Below are 17485 nucleotides of genomic sequence, written 5' to 3'. Positions count from 1 at the left end.
TAATGTAAGCATTATTAACACGTCATATACAGGTGAAACTCGGAAAATTAGAATACCGTGCAAAAGTTCATTTATTTCAGTAATTCAACTTAAAAGGTGAAACTAATATATTATTATAGACTCATTACATGCAAAGCGAGATATTTCAAGCCTTTGTTTGTTATAATGTTGATTATGGCTTACAGCTTATGAAAACCCCAAATTGAAAATCTCAGAAAATTAGAATATTGTGAAAAGGTTCAATACTGTAGTCTCAAAGTGTGCCACTGTAATCAGCTAGTTAACCCTATACTACACCCTAGTGGTCAGAATGTATATTACAGACATTTAATGAACAAAAAACAATAACTCAGTCAGCTCCTACAGATACAACAGGTCACCATGCATATGAATATCAACTGCTGATTACTAACTCACCTAAGAGAGCCACTTAGTGGCGGTTTAACTAAAGATTGTTGCAAAACCAAGAATCTGTGACCAACCTGAACAAGAACTAACAGAATTCTTAAAGATCAACAGACACTCAACGGATGACGCTGATACTTGATGTTCAATAAAAGCTTTTTTGTTGTTGAAATAAGGCCGTTGCATATTCATCTAGGATGAATAAAGAACAGCTTAAAGAATACAAGAACTAGAAAATGTAACGTCAGACCGGGAACACTCTCAGTGTAACTCGGAGCAAATAGATGAAACAAATCAAATGAAAAGTGATACAGAGAGCTGAATCTGTTATACACAAAACTAGACTCAATCACTATTTTTATGGCAATCATCCTCGTTGTCTTTTGTCTCTGTGTGGGAACATTTCCAGAAAATATATTTTCATCAGAACGTTCACATTCAATACTCAGTTTATACCTTCTAAGTACACACCTGGGTAGAATGTGTTGACGTAACTTCTCTCACGTTATTAGTCAGCACATATTTGAAAGGCAAAGACCAAACTTTCACCCAAGGCTCTTCTCTATTAAAGCCTTCCAGTACATGTTCAGTCAGGAATACTAATAATCTCTTTTTGGAATAAAGCCCTAATTGTTTTCTTAATAATAAAAGCATACACTTCCCACAGAGAAGTCTTTGCTATGCCAGTGTGTAATATCTCTGACGTGAGAAGTTCTGTTTAAATCAGAGAGCAAGCCATAACATCTGGTATGAAGGGTTGATTGGGATGCTGCTGATGTTATTATTACATAATCAAAGAAAACTCAGGCCACCTATGTTATAGAGAGAAAATATAATGGGGAATGAAATTCCTCAGCGATGTTGGAGCCAGTTGATTATCAAGCTGTTGTTTAAAGTTGAAAAAAGAATGTCAAGACTCATTTAAGAGGCGTCCCGTCTGAGCCAGTAGCCGTGTGCCGGCGTGTCCTCTGCCTGGACTCTGTCCCTCTGATGGGACTGTGTCTGGGGATGCTTCAGGGCCTCAGCCTTTGGGTGTGGAGCCCCCAGCCAGGACCAGCGCCCAGCTGAGGTTGGGCCTGCAGAGGCTGGTTGGCAGCAGGTTACATGGCTCTCTCCTGTAGTCCGTGTCATCATGTGTGTATAAAGAGCTGCAGACAGACAGACTTACACACAGAGAGACAGACACATAGACAGACAGACTTACACACAGAGAGACAGACAGACTTACTAGCTGGAGGAGTGATGTATTGGTTTAAAGAAAAAGGCTCAAGGAACTGCAACTCAGTGTGGTTTCAACCCTTTGTTGAACAGAGAGCGCCATCTAGTGGACTCAGATAATGAAGAATATGGTTCATGAAGCTTCGTTAAGCTTCATTTGGCCATCACTACTGGAGAGGTGCCAGTTCACCACCAGGGCACTGCCAAGGTGGCACCGAACCCCCAACTGCACAACACATTACCACTAGGTGTCCCACGTGACTCAGCAGAGAGCCCATGGATGAGAGAGTAGTGACTCCAGTGCACTGGGCGGCAGTAATGCACCTCTAAGCTGGTCTGCCAATAAACATTTAATAAGCAGCAGCAGCTCCAGAATCAGCAGAAGAGCGTATCCATGTTCCCAGGGTTCTCTGTTCCCCAGCTCAGTCTCCTCTTACTGTGACTTCTAACGGACCAGACAGAGCCCTGCCATGTTTGTTCAAAACACCTCGCACCGACCAGCTGCGTCTTTTTGTTATTCTTGCTAAGCAACCATCAAATCCCCCGTGCTCAGCCAACTGGTATTTTGCCGTGAAGCTAAATGACGTCAGGCATTTTTTATCAACTCTGAGTTGAAGTTTTTTTCAACTCTGAGCGTTGAGAGCGCTGAGCAATGCAAAACCAGAGGACTTTGAAAACAGTCAGAGAAAGCCGGCTCAGGCTGCTAAAACGCTCTCTGTCTGTAGGCTTTTTTCATGGCTTTAGACTTGGAATGGATTTGTATCATTCTAACTGCATTTGAAATGTCCATCTCCCTTTGTTCTTTGCACCCTGGGAACATAGGGACTACAGCTCCAGGTTTCAAATCCAAGATGTCGCCATATTGGAGCAGTTTTAGTTTTCTTCGAGACTCAACTGTGCAATCTCTCGTCATCTCAAAAACACATGAACTTTGGAGCAAAGAAAGACAACGTCCACCTCGACTGAACTTTGATCTCCTTCATGTTCCTGGGCTCGGCCCGTCAGACACCATTGGCTCCGTTAGTCCTTTTAGGAACAAACGTGACGTTATGTTCATCGCGTTGTTATTTTGCTTATTACTAAGGCAATAAAAAAGGTGGATTACGTGGAGTGACGCCGTGAGCTCCAGTTGCTGATAGTTAACTATTTTTTTTTTATTTCCCAGAACCTGACCAACGTGGCTTCAACCTGTTTGCATAAAATCACAGAGTAGTTATATAGTTTAAGCTTGTACACAGACTGGCCCAACTGGAAGAAAAGCCAACTCTTACTTAGTTTAGTCAAGAAAGACTTTAATGAGATGACAGCAGCCTTTCAGCCTGTGGGACTGGCATCTATAAATATAACTCAAAATCAACTCATTTATACACACATGTTGCAAAGGTGAAACCACTGATGAGAATTAGTTACAACGATGAAGCTGCAGTCACCAAATAGTCCAAAAAGGTGTGTTAACAGTTTGAATGGCAGCTGGTGTTCAGCTGCCCTGCAGCGTCTTCATAACAGGGCTGCTGGGTGGTGCGTTGGTGAATATTGTCCCCACAAACACGTGTGTCCCCCACACAGAGTGTCGGATCACTCTGCAGCAGCCCAGGTCCTCGATCTGAAAGCCCAGGTGGCGGTAGCGGTCATCCGTCTCAAACAGTGTGTTGTTGGTGTACGAGCCGAAGAACTGGGGAGGGACGGACACACACACACACACACACACACACACACACACACACACACACACACACAATTAGCTATCTCATCACACCCATCTCCAGGAAAACAGATACACTAATGCATTTCTCTAAAATACACTGTTAACCAGATGTATTGCCAAGTAAGTTACACTTAGAATGAATTTGAATGCATACATAGTTGAGAGGAAATAATAAATGTAACAGAAATAAACAAATATGTACAATGGTATGAATCCAGCGTATGAGCAGCATTGACATTTCTCAGTGCAGCACAACTGAAAAAACAAATAAGCCCTGCATACAGTATCTGTGCTGAAAGACCAAAGGCAAACTTGAACTGCTGTCAGTTGTGATTTCCACATGATGAGCAGCCAGCTTGTTTCCCTCCAGAGAGAGCAGCTATGCTCAGCCTCCACGCCGCTCTCTGGGCCGCAGCACAACGCTCACACTCTGATAATGGCTATTACACTCACGGCACCCAAAGTGTTTTATCTGCATGACCGTACCGTACTTGGACAAAAGAAGAATTTCTAAATATAACACTAGAAAACTGTGATTGGATCTAATAAGTTAACAAGCCGTGAATCTGACCAGGCATTTGATGTCAACCTTTAGTACTTGGTAGAACGTGCGCCCCATGTACAGAGGCTCAGTCCTCGCCACAGCAGCCACGGGTATGATTCCGACCTGCAGCCCGTTTGCTGCATGTCGTTCCCCCTCTCACTCCCCTTTCGTGTCCCAGCTGTCCTATCAAATAAAGGCCTAAAATGGCACAAAAAAAAAAAAAAAAAAAAAAAAAAAAAACTTTAAAAAACAAGCAGGAAAGTCAAAGCCCAAGCCATGGCCAAACAGGGAAATATTGCCAATTAGTTTATAAAAACCAAGCAGAAGCCGTTCTAGCGTATGTTCCAAGAAAATGCCAGTGAGGACAAGTTGGCCCCAGCTACAGCCCCTCTCATTAATGCCACTAACGCACATGGAGGTGCCCTTATTAGGGACTACGGTGGAATCTATCAAGAGTGGGTCAAGCTGGCCACACACTGGGGACCCTCGACTCAGCAGCTGCACACTTCCCAGCAGCATAAAAAAAATAATAGGTTAGGTTAGGATAAACCGTCAGCAAAAGGTTAGCATGTGACCAGTAGTGCAAGGAAAGTATTACAGGCTACTGTAGTTACTATTATATTATATCAGTTGTTTTTTAAGTGCAATGATCAAGGCAAATATTCGACCAGTAAAATGAAACCTTACAGGTCACATGACTGATTTCATGTGAAAAATACATTGATTGACTGATTGACTCAAATCAAAATTTAAAAAAATAAATAAAACAGAGATGTCTTCATTCCACCAAACAAACACCTAAAAAGATTGGATGAGGGGATTCCAAAGGATCGGGACCTGGATTCAGATATGATAAGATGCTATGGCAGCCCCTCCCTAACCCTTCCAACACTGAGTGACAGTGGGATCTTACCGCCAGGCCAGAGGATGGCTCGATGAAGTCGGCCCAGAATCCTTCTCTCTGCAGAGCACAGCAGATCTCCTTCGCGCCATCAACAAACTGCAAAGCAAATAACAACTTAGTCTCACTGAGCGGCTTCAATGGTTAGGGATTGTGTGGTTGGGATTCACTGTCTTCAGACAGCAGCCCACCTTGCCGAGCATGTGTTCCCTCTCCTGTTCCACCTCAGCACTCCACGCTGTCATATCGTTCTGGCTCTTCTGGGTCACCGTTACAACCATCATGCCAGACGACGGCGCCTCAGGAAACATGGACTGGAAATCTGTTCAAGCACATTACCAGGAAACATCAGACACGCACAACATGACAAACATTTGGATTACAAAAGGCACAGTGGCAGCAACGACACATTCACAACCCCAGGAAGTCAACATGGCTGTTATGGACGGTTGCGTGACCAGTGCAGCACGGTACCTTGCTTTAGTAGTTCAGGGCACGACTGAACGGCACACTCTAGACTGGAGATGTCAAAGTACTGGTCAGCTGGATTAGGAGACGAGGCTGGCTCATCTTTCTCCTGACACACACAGACACACACAAACGGAAAATGTACCCACATTTGGCGACTGGCGAGTGTTCATTTCGGACCCTGGGGTAATGTGAATGTTACTTGACTTACTGAGAACTCTGGGATGAACTGGGCCAGGATGAACTCGTGTCTCTCGCTGCTGGACGGGGAGGACAGCACGTCAGGGAGCGTCTTGTGCGCCAGGCTCCTTTTCTGCTCGGCTAATCCTTCCAGGTGGCAGTCAAAGCCCACGTTACCAGGCAGCTGGAAGCGCTGGTCCTGGGGTCCAAACGGCCCCATGCTGTCATCAGGCCACACCGTCTGCAGCCCTGAGGCATGGAGGGAGGGCACAGGACGCATCAGCATTCTTACACTCTCAATCTATCTGACTCCAACCTCTGCCTGCACCGCCTTTTATAAAGCTGCGGGACAGCTACCTGTCTTTTTTGTATCCACCGTGTGGATGGGCATCATATCTTTTGGCCAAATAATACGTTACAGCAGTGGTGATTTCGTTATGTATATGTTCTTGTCGTACTTTGTGCCACTAGCAAAAGCGCTCGCTAGCGAGGCTTGTTTGGCTTTTGTTTCCTCTTCAATCTCTGTTATTTCGTCTTCTCCCTGACCAACATTCATTTTCTTACTTTCGTGTTCTTTCTTTTGCTCCACTGACTCCCTTCGCTCTCTCTTTAGGTCCTCTCTTTTCTTTCTCTTCTCTGATCCGTTCCGTTTTTCTTGTCTCTATCCATTTCTTCACCCACACTGTCGCTCGCTCGAAATATGCACACATGTCACGTGGTGGTACGCTCCACAGGGTTTGTCACGTAGTGGACCCGTGCGCTGACGTGCACTAACATGCGAGTGGCACGGTAGCTGGCCAATGAAACGTGATCATTACAGCGTTTCAAGCGGGCTCTAAATCAAACACAACTAATGAACACAGCCAACGGACGGGACGCAGCGCTCCACGAAATGAACTAAATATTGCATACTTATCGCGACACTTAATCTACGCCACAACCAACTGCAACTAGGAGGATCACGAGAAGCCACACGTCAGTAGCAAGTCCATGCCAACATTCTGAAACATGACGCTACTCATTTTTCTACAGGACAGCAGGTACCGTAGGTGGTACCGTAGGTACCGGGAGATGCAGTCCTTCCAGACCTGACAGGGGCAATATGCACGCCTACAAGTGTTCCAGTCTGTCCCTTCATGCAGAAGAAGACCCCCCCCCCTCCCAGCACGGAGAACAGTGAGCAGTGCCTCATCTCCGTGCATAGCATGATGCTGCCCCCAAATTTATATCTACTTACTCTTTACGTTATGCAACTTAATCACTAGTTATTATATTACACCCATCTTGAATGTCATTCTTTATAAGGGCATACAACCTTATTTTAATAAGAATTTGTATTTTTCTTATTTATTGTTTTACTTATTTCATTTGTACTGTTGAGCAAAGCAAAAGTGTCTATTTTGAAAAGATCTTTTTGTTATTTCATTTTGTAGTTAAGTATAAAAGTCTGTGTATTTCTTCTTATGCTTCTTTAACTTTGTATGTTTAAGTTGAGAAATACACATTTCAAAGTCTTAGTATTTGGTGCATTTTCCTTGATAATCAAGCGAGTAAACTCACTTATCTGATCCCAAAATGACTTTTGATCCAAAGGGTGCAGCCCTGATCTTAGACCGCACCGCTCTCTCTAACCCTCACGTCGCCCTTAACGTCACATCTCTGTGTTGCTGCTTTATGTCCATGTATGATCTGCGGCAGCTAATGAATGCTGGGACGTGAAGCAGCGGAGGCCTACCCATGTCGGAGGGGGGGGTGGCCGAGATGGACCCAGCAGCAGAGAAGGCTCTGGCTCCAGCCACACGGCGCAGCAACACATGGAACCCTGGGAGATATGTGACCAGCCTGGCTCTGCTGCACAGCACCTGAACACAGACCGACACACACACACACACACACACACACACACACACACACACACACACACACACACACACACACACAGCTTCACACAACTCAGTCAAGTAAATGGGGTGAAATGACTGAATTTCCCCCTAGGGATTAATAAAGTAATTATTCTCCTACATATATATACACACACACACACACACACACACACACACACACACTCACCCTGGCCATGGTGGAATGTCTGCTGTCTTGCAGTGTACCGGTCTGTTTCTACAGGGCAGAGATAAGCAGTCAGACGCTATTTCCAAACATTATTATTATTATATTATTATTCTAACAACATTAATGTTGGAACTCTAACCCAGACAGAGAGAGACTCTCTTTTAGCCTACAGGGATCGGACATAACAGCAGAATAAGGTTCTACCGTCCAGTATGGAACGTAACGTTACGGTGCCACTATATTAATTATGTCATCCATATTTGTATCATTGTGTCATATAACGTTACTGTATGCACCCTCGGTCTTTAGATAGTGCCACCTGACAGTTAGCTAGTGTCCCAGCCCACTGACGGCTCATACTGGATACTGTGGTATAGCTACGTGCAGTTTAGTGTCCCAAATTCCCCATACAATGTCCTTAATTAATTATGAACCTGCTAAACCACCTGTGCTACCCTAACCCTACCCTACCTCTAACCTTAACCTGTCTCAAATAAGACCCTCATCATTTAGGACACTCAGTTTTTGGAAAATAATGTGTGACACTAAACTGCACGTAAGCCTGGAACTGTTACATGTCTGACAACTGGAGACCTCTCAAGTAGGCTACCCCTACCGTTCACATGGACGCTAACGCTGGCTAACAGTTAACTTATTGTAAATAAGGCTAACTGATGAGCAAGAAACCCAACTTACCTAGCTAACGTTAACGTTATAAAGTTCAAAGGAGATGGCAGCGATAATTAGCGTTCATTCACAGACACAACACCGAAATACAAAGACATTAGACTTCTATCAGATAGCGGCACGCGATGTTTTATTACTCTTCAAGATGTTTATGGTAACCGAACTCATTAAAAACTAGATTTACCGCGACCGTAGCAGCTAAATTCCTCCATGCTAGATTCACCTTGAATTCGCGCATGCGCTGTCATGATGGAGGCTCGTCTCCTTTTTTGTGTATCGATGCGCTGCAAGGCGCATTACCGCCTCCCAGTGGCCGGGGTGTACATGTGCCTGGCTGTTTACGCCTCTACATGTACACCTAGTCCTGGAGCTCTTTCAAAGTCTCAATAAAACTTACACGCGCAGATTGAAAGGGAAAGTTAGACCATTTTTATTGTTAATAATAATAATAATAATAATAATGATTATTATAGTAGCACAGTTACAAGTGCCTTATAGTAATAAAAAAGTAAAGTAGCCTAAACCCAAAACATAAAATATGGAACAAGTAAAATAATCAATGTAGCCTATTGTACAGAATGTATGAAACAGAATGTGCTGTTCAATGACTGGATGAGTTGTGATGGATCTGAGCACCATGATACAGCTCTTTCATTTCATTGTGTTCTTTCTGGGGCTGTCAAACGATAATTTTTTTTAATCGCGATTAATCGCTGAAGTTCTATAGTTAATCGCGATTAATCGCATGTTTTATCAGATGATTAAAATTCTATTATTTTGCATTTCAGAACTGTTTTTAAGTAAATATTAACAATGGAAAGCAATTCTTACCAGTGTATCTTGATTGGGAATCAAATGAATGCAAAGAAAGTTGCTTTATGAACTTGATTTTAAGATTTGTATTTGTTTATTATGTATTTATTTACTGTAAACAAAAGAAAAATGTGTGAATCTAGTCACACATTTGAATCTAGAGTCAATATATTGTGCAGTAACTCCTAAATAATTTTGATTACTCACTGACGTCCAGTGATCACCTTGCATCACTTGGCAGCAGTTCCAGTGTGGCTGCTTCCTCCGTGTCATACAGGCTGTGTATGGTAAAACTACTGACCCCCTCGACGGCAACGTATAAGACGGGTCAGAACATGCCAACAGTAGTCTTTAAGACCCGAGTCTTCTACGATGCTGACAGGTCTGCAGTTAGTTGCCACCCATTTTGCGAGAGCGGTAGTCAGTTTTTGGGATTTGGTTTCATCTGCAGGTCGGCAAGTAGCACTCTCCAAAATAGAGCTGTGCCTGAGCCCGCTAGCATCAACCTGAGTCACGTTAACTGTACTACTATGCTTAGCTCGTAGGTGGTAGCTCCAGCTTGACGTGCTTCGGTGATATTTTAATTCGGCTTTACACAATGCGCATATGGCTTTCGACCCGTCCGGGAGTTTTGGAAAATAAAGTGACATTCAGAATTGTGTTGCTGCTGTCTTTCTCCATCATGCCTGCAGCAGCAGGATGCATTACGGGGAAGTATGGCAAAGTGCGGCAAAGGGTCAAAATAGTAGCCCGTTAGGCACGACGCAAAGCCGAGTGAAGTGAAAATAAATTAATAAATGGTGGCATGCGATTAACGCGTTAATGCTGACAGCCCTAGTTCTTTCATATTTCATAAAGACAGTCATTTGGAATAATCCCCCATTCTGCATGGGATGGCTTATTTTTTTTAAACTCAGTGAATACATGCCACATAAATGACTCATCAGCTCTAATAACTGCACTATAGGTAGCCTCCACAGCTCTGTTGCATGCTGGGTAAACCACTGGATGTGTGTCCGTTGTTATAAAAACACAGAGTTGTTGTTGATTGAGTCTGATCTTTAATGAGCTCAGTGTACAGTAGAAGAGAAACAGGTGAACAGAGCTTAACACATCTGGGTATGATCAGATGACTCAGTGGAAGCCAGCTGTGTCCCCACGTCCCTACAGCGCTGTGGTTACACAGCAGCATTCAGCTACAACCAAACCCAGGCCAGGTCTACAATAATGTCACAGATTAGTGCCTGGCTGGAATATACATATAGTCAAACCCATAGAATCAAACACAGAAACAAAGACATAGAGATAGACATCTCCTTATATCATTCACAGCAGGACAGCAAATTTAATTTCCATAATATATCAATACACTATCAGATTACAAACAATGGCAGGATCCGACAGCTTGTCAGCAGCTGCAGCGGACTAGAATATAGAATATATAGAATACGTCTTTATTGCCATTACACAGGCTCCAAACTAGAGGCAGCTCTCGCTAGAGCTCTCGCTGAACAGGGCGTGCAGAGCCTTCTTCCCCCGGCTGTTGTACTTGATGCTCTCGATCTCCCCGCCATAGTTGCTGGGCTTCTGGAAGTGGATCTCCAGGTGGTCCTGCAGGTCCTCCTCGTCCTCCTTGTCCTCAATGTCATCCAGGAGGATGGTGCGCTTCGGAGCGCCACAGAAGGTCTGAAATCAATCCACAGCATCAGTCTGGCTTCTTCACTAACCTTGACTAATACTACACACCAGTCCCTCAGTGGGTTTATATAGCATCAGTCAGGTTTTGGAACATCATTGTTAGCAGTAATGAAAAGGAATATAATTAAAATCAAAGACTCCAGTCCAAACACGCAAATAACATTTGACTGTCTGAGTAAAATAATAAAGTCAAGTGAAGCCTTGGCGTGACGCGCCGCTCCAAACTGCCACCCGACGCTGCACTCAAACTTGTCATTATTTCAACTGTGACCTGGCTTGCTGCTGGCCTTTCAAAGCTCAACCAATGAGAGGAGGAGGCAGCAGGAGCCATGTTTACCTGCCGGCGGTGTCGGTACACGATCTGTCATGCGCTAGATGTTCGCGCACGCGCAGATGATAATCCTGTTTTACCTAGGATACGACACTGCACGATCTGTTCCACGCTAGCCTCCACCGGGAAGCTAACGTTAGTTTAGCTAACAGCTAATTTGGCTAACCACTAGCTGACAGCTTGATTCAGTTTAAAATAACGTTAACTCAAACTTAACAATGGGAAAAGCAGGCTACAGCTAAATTAAGACTTTACAGTAATACCAATAAAGACAAGTATTAAGTGAATGTATTTTAAATGAGCACAAGTAAAGTAGAACTGACGTCTTTTAAAGTTATTACATGCTGTCTCAGCTAGTGGGTAGCCAAATTAACTGTTAGCTAAACTAACGTTAGCTTGCCTGTGGAGGCTAACGGCAGACCGCTACAATCAGCTAGCGGTTAGCCGAATTAGCTGTTAGCTAAACTAACGTTAGCTTGCCTGTGGAGGCTAACGGAAGACCGCTACAATCAGCTAGCGGTTAGCTGAATTAGCTGTTAGCTAAACTAACGTTAGCTTGCCTGTGGAGGCTAACGGCAGACCGCTACAACTACGACCGGAAGCGTGGAACAGATCGTGCAGTGTCGTAAATCCTCGTACAACAGCGCATGCGCGAACATCTTGCGCATGCGCAGAACGGACTGTGCAGGCAGCACGGATCGTGTACCGACAGGCGGCGCGGCGCTCTGCGCTAACCGCTCAGCATGGGTCATATACAACGTCTGATAATAACCAGTTAGTCTAGTAAGTCAAACCCTCAACACTCTCTCAGCTGACTCCTGTCTTACCTGAAACTTGCGCAGCTTGTAACTGTAACTGGGGCCGACCTGAACCTTCACCTCCGGATCCAGATCCACATGGTAACTTCCTGTCAGGGCCAGGCTGTCAGCCACTACACACAAACACACACACACACGTCAATGTCAAATGTATTCATACAGCACATTTAAACAACTGTGGTTGACCAAAGTGCTGAACAAGATAGAATATCAAATACAAAAATGATCAGGTAAAAAAAACATAGATGCCAGAGTTTGATTTCTCAGTTCATAGACAGCGTCTCTCTCAGGTGGTGTTAAACTGATGATGTGGTGGTAGTAAACCAGCTGCTACATGCAGGCTGCCTGTCTCAGCAGGTTCTCTAGGCTGGCTGCTTTAGCCTGAAGGGTGCATTGGGGATTCCTACTTTAAACATGTGAACGTTTCTTTCAACATAATAACATAATAACATAATAACATCAATCTGTTGTTGATTAGCGAGCCGGTCTGGAACCGCTAGGCCACCACTATAACTGACCCTAGCAGTGAGATAAGTGGACTGTCCTGCTGTTCCAGGGGGGAACCAATCACAGACAGCGGCCTCGTTCAGTCACTCACAGCGGCAGAATGAACCCAGGGTAACACAATGTGTATTTGGAGTTTTTTTGGCATAAAAAAAATGATTTGTCTGGCCTCAGGCTGGTATCTAGTGAAAGCCTGCTTAGTGAGCGTGTACCTCCAGGGCAGAGAAAGGTGATGCGTCCTGTCCCCGTGTTGTTATCGTACTCCACTCTCTCCACCTCTCCTCCTCCTCTGCTGGGCCTGGAGAAGCTCAGCTCTAGTCGGTCCGCTACCCTCTCATCCGGCATGGAGGGGGGGACGTTGGACAGCTTCAGCTCCTTTCTGGACACATCAAGGTGCACCTGCAGGGGTGACAGCAGCACACACTCAGTATCCATATGTGAAGAGTGGAGTGCTGTCAGCGTGGATGGACTGTCTGGTTCTCTGAGTCCAGCGGCCTTTAATAAAGCAGCACTGGTGTTGTACATGTGTGGAGAGCAGTGGAGCACACAGAAAAGTCTTCTCTGCTGCTCACTGGACTATTAGTTAGTTAGAAAACACTTTGTAGTGGGCATACTTCTGCAACATGGAGCTGTGTGGGGAAACGATAGTTACATATCAGATGTTAGCCAAAAAGAAAGACCCCTGGCTCAATCTAACTGCAGTATTAGTAAACTACATGGACTAGTCCTCCCTGCTGGCTCCGATTGGCTGACTGTCGTCATCATCATCTTTACTCTGACCATCTGCTGCCGCTGTGTGTGTGTGTGTGTGTGTGTGTGTGTGTGTGTGTGTACCTCAAACTTAACAGCAGGATCCATGGTTATTCTTTGTGGTTTCACATCCACAGTCGTGTTCTCGATGGACACAGAGCACTTGGCAATCTTCAAGACCTGAGATGCCACTGCAGGACACACACACACACACACACACACACACACACACACACACACACACACACACACAGCGAGCTGCTGGTAACGAGGATCGTATTAACACTCTGTAATGAACCATTGATTCAAAATATACGTTTATTTTGTGAAATGTCATGAGAACATATGGTTTAATCACCATGACACACCATAATGATGTATTTTCAGCTTAGTCCTTTTCACTAGCAGTGAGTCCATTAACACTCAATGCAAGATCCATGTTTATAATCACCGTGAAAAGTGCTACAAGTAACATGCTACAGTAGTGTTAAAGACAGATTACAGTTTTCACATTAGGTAATACACTTACATTACCCAACATTTACAGAGTCTATCATTTCCATAATATCTATCCTATGTTGTGATCAATGAAGACTGACTCTTACGATCATTGGCCAAATTTGCGTTTGAAGTATTAACAGTAACCTCTCTGACCGAATCAGAAGGGAAGCCTATAGAACACAAAAAAAGGCCTTTGGTTGATCTGCTTGGAGTTTTGTATGGGGACTAATGTGAGCATGTTTGTCACAGCCAGGCAGCCCTGAACACCGATCATTAACAGACGTTATTTTGGGGTTTGGTAATATAAAAATACAAGGGAACAAGTAAGATTAGATGAAGTCATGTGTGTACCTCTCTCCTCCTCGAAGGTGATGAGCGCCTGTCCTCCGTGCAGGAGCACGCTGGCTCTCTGGCTGATGACAAACACTGCTCTGATTGGCTGGCTGTCGCCATCCGCCTCCTCTTCAACCGGACCACTGAACTTCACCTCTGTGTCTGGGATCTGAGCGTAGATCTGCACACAAACAACGGTGTAGCTATTATTCTCCGATTAGCATGCATGTATTGTTACTGATCAGGATGTAAGCCACAGCTGCGTGTAGACCTTGAACTTCTGCTTCAGTTTGGTGGACTCAACCCTCCTGGCCTCCAGCTGAGTCTGACATCTCTTCAGATTGTCCTGCAGGTCCTTTTTGCGGCGAGCCAGCTGCAGGATCTGGTCCTGTAAGAAACAGCTCCTGGTTATCTGTCCCAGCTGCTGCAGATGTTACACAGAGGGACTGGACTGTACCTGCACTGCGTCCATGCTTTGACTGAAGTCCTTCTGACACTCCTCCTGCTTTTTAACGTAAGCCAACATCTCCTGCTGGGCCTTCGCCTTGGCGTCATCTTCTTCCAGCTTTTCCAATATCAGCCTGGCTTTCACATCGTCAGCCTGCTCTGCTTTAGCCTTAAAAACACATGAGAGTTCACAGAGACCCTGGCTTTCTACCTCAACTACGTAGTTCCAGGTCCATATGATGACAAGGGACCGCCACATCAACAGGGACATTATTTCTAGAGAGAACGGTTGCTGCTGAATTCTTTATTTGTGAACACCAGGGGAGGGGATGGGAGTCTGGCACAATTTTATTAATTAATAATAATTAATTTTATATTAAACTCCATTCAAGTTATTACAAATAAAGTACATCATAAGGAATGGATTGGATCTGATGGTGTTGTAGGCTGGCAAACAGTTGTCTAGATGACATGTTTCCTCCACAGAGCTGAGCCAGACAGCACACACCTCCTGCTAATATTGTTCAGTAATATTATGTGATGGCGCCCTTGCTCCGTGTATTACAGTAGCAGGCTAGTGACGCTGTGATGTGATGTCACCACACTCTGTGGTGCAGCGTATCTGTGTGTATGTGGAAAGGTACACCTGAATATGGAGAGCCAACACTCAACACCTCCAAACACAGACCCTGAGTCAGAAAGAGGCTCACTCAGCTCTACTACTCAGCTGGTAGTACAGTATACAGTAAGTACTACACAGCTGGTAGTACAGTAGTAAGTACCACTCAGCTGGTATACAGTAAGTACCACTCAGATGGTATACAGTATACAGTAAGTAGGCTACCACTCAACAGTACTACACAGCTGGTAGTACAGTATACAGTAAGTACCACTCAGATGGTATACAGTATACAGTAAATACCACTCAGCTGGTATACAGTATACAGTAAGTACCACTTAGCAGTATTACACAGCTGGTAGTGCAGTATACAGTAAGTATCACTCAACAGTACTACACAGCTGGTAGTACAGTATACAATAAGTACCACTCAACAGTAGCCTACTACACAGCTGGTAGTACAGTATACAGTAAGTACCACTCAGATGGCATACAGTATAAGTACTACACAATACAGTATACAGTAATCACTCAGCAGGTAGTACAGTAGAAGTACTACAAAGCTGGTAGTACAGTAGAAGACCAGCTGTCCTTGGCTTTTTGGTTGCATATCTATTATATGTATTGTATTTAGGCTATAAAAGGCCTACTGTAAAACAGGCTTATAGCCTGACATCAGTTGGTGGTTTTGGACATTTGATTGGTCTTTTCAACAGTTAGCCTACTTACAGTATGTTATCTACGTCAGTGTTGGGACAGGAGTGTAACAGTGTGGCTAGTTGTATTGAGCCAGATGACGTAGTTAGGTTTAGGATGGCCCCTATGTAATGTTGTGGAGACAGTCCGCCAGTAGGCCTCTTACCTTCCATGTCTCCAACTCTTTCCTGGCCTCCTCCAACCCGCTGGGGTCCTCTTCCAGATCCAGACCACCGTCCGTCTGACAACATGGAACATATGTGTTAAACATCTGCCACCGACAGGTACCGAACACACTCTGTAGACTAATCCTGTTCAGTAAGACAGCTCACCTGGCCGTTCATCTCGCGACTATCGCAGACGTCAGCCATGACCTGACGGACGAAAACACAACTCGGTTAACAAAGTCCAGTATTTAACAAATGAAGCCAGTCAAATACTATCAGTAGCCCGCCTAGCGTTACTACCTCTTCTGTATTTCGTTGCTGGTTTATAATTTCCTGTCGAAGTGAGAAAAGAGACAACCAGAGAAGACACAGAGCAGCTGCACTTCAAACTAAAATCAAAAGTGAAAGTTAAAACTCAAGTTGACGCAACACTTCATGACGTATGCAAGACTGGCTGGGAATCACGTCGGTAAAGTTGGAAAAAAAATCACACATTCGAACTTCCGGGATCAATAACTCAATAGCGAAACGTTATTAAATCACAAACGATGCATATTTCCTACCGCAGTAAGGTAGACAACGAGCTACAGCCTCTTTCCATCACAACAGCTCCCACCTGGAGGAATAAACAGTCGTCTCTATGAGCAGTGCTTAGGGACCGTCTACAAAGGGCAACACCGAGGAGAGATAGCCTACAACAAAACTATCTAACTATATAACAACTACATCGACTAATGTCTTCAAAATTACTCCACACATAGAAGGACCCCTGCTGATTGTACTCCAAAAACTACCTTTGAAAAATAAGCATATGCACAGTTTTGGTGAATGTTAAAAATATTTAATAATTTAACAATAGAGAGGCGAAGTCCCTCCCCTTCCGGTGGACTGCCATGGGACTCGGAAAAAAATATGAACGGTAGTGAATTGGGGAAAGACAAATAATTGTTTTATCCCGTTTGAATTGAGCCATGAATTACACATATGATGTTCAGTTTAATAGATAATTTTGCAAGTCAAGAAAGTCTCTGTTTATTGTTAAACTGTTGAAGTAGGCTATAAGACTGTGAAAATACGTGATTAGAACGACTACACACTTCAAAGTCGCATGGATGACGTCTCGCTGAAGCTACGATGTCTGTGTGTATCCTACCGGGATGTAACGTTACTCAAATGAGCAGAGGATCTTTAGCCTAGAAACCTAGACCACCCTAGCCTAGTGGCAGCAAATGTAATTTGCAGCCAGGGTCGTCTAGCAACTCTCCGTTGGCTTGCGAGCTGGACAAAACAAACTCTGGTCAGGCCAATCACATTGTGTATAGAGTCGGTGGGCGGGCTTATGGCTGCTGCTGCTGGCGAACAGCGGTCTTTCGAAGTCGGCTTTGGCCGCGACTCTGGAAGACTTGGAGTTCAGCTTTTCTTTGAGAAAAGAACAAAGAACGGCACTGAAGTCATTCTTAAAAAAAGGAAGATGTGTTCGGAGTTTTGCCGACCGGATACGGCACAGAATAAATCTCCATGGTAATTTAGGCGCCTCTGCTTTTGTGCAGTCAAGGCTAAATTCATCCAGGATAACTGGAATATCCGTTCTTAATCCCTTATCTTGGTTTTCTGCAATAGCTGTAAGAAC

The 17485-nt window shown here is 44.3% G+C and overlaps 2 protein-coding genes across 3 annotated transcripts; both read right to left on the bottom strand.

The window, feature by feature from the left end:
• Positions 1-2894: 2894 nt before the first annotated feature.
• On the bottom strand, positions 2895-8429 carry mmadhcb (metabolism of cobalamin associated Db). Its single transcript, XM_078263065.1, has 8 exons — positions 8188-8429; positions 7492-7539; positions 7157-7283; positions 5453-5670; positions 5248-5350; positions 4965-5095; positions 4786-4872; positions 2895-3295 (listed from the first exon to the last, which is right to left on the bottom strand). Exons 2-8 carry the CDS (start codon positions 7498-7500, stop codon positions 3101-3103), a joined length of 870 nt encoding a protein of 289 aa, XP_078119191.1. The 5' UTR covers positions 7501-7539; positions 8188-8429; the 3' UTR covers positions 2895-3100.
• A 1600-nt stretch (positions 8430-10029) lies between these two features.
• nmi (N-myc (and STAT) interactor) lies at positions 10030-16451 on the bottom strand. 2 transcript variants are annotated; one of them, XM_078263063.1, is made up of 11 exons: positions 16419-16441; positions 16156-16244; positions 16021-16062; positions 15855-15929; positions 14384-14542; positions 14198-14314; positions 13945-14107; positions 13177-13283; positions 12555-12741; positions 11848-11951; positions 10030-10677 (listed from the first exon to the last, which is right to left on the bottom strand). In XM_078263063.1, the coding sequence occupies exons 3-11, from the start codon at positions 16057-16059 to the stop codon at positions 10471-10473; spliced, it is 1158 nt and encodes a 385-aa protein (XP_078119189.1). In that variant the 5' UTR covers positions 16060-16062; positions 16156-16244; positions 16419-16441; the 3' UTR covers positions 10030-10470. The 2 variants fall into 2 exon arrangements, with proteins under 2 accessions (XP_078119189.1, XP_078119190.1); XM_078263064.1 differs by lacking the exon at positions 16156-16244 and having other exon boundaries at positions 16419-16451.
• Between the last annotated feature and the right edge of the window lie 1034 nt (positions 16452-17485).

Source organism: Sander vitreus, chromosome 11, assembly GCF_031162955.1.
Source record: "Sander vitreus isolate 19-12246 chromosome 11, sanVit1, whole genome shotgun sequence".
NCBI classification, from domain to species: Eukaryota; Metazoa; Chordata; class Actinopteri; order Perciformes; family Percidae; genus Sander; species Sander vitreus.
The sequence above is the reverse complement of the archived record's forward strand: the minus strand, read 5'-3'. Positions and strand labels throughout refer to the sequence as shown.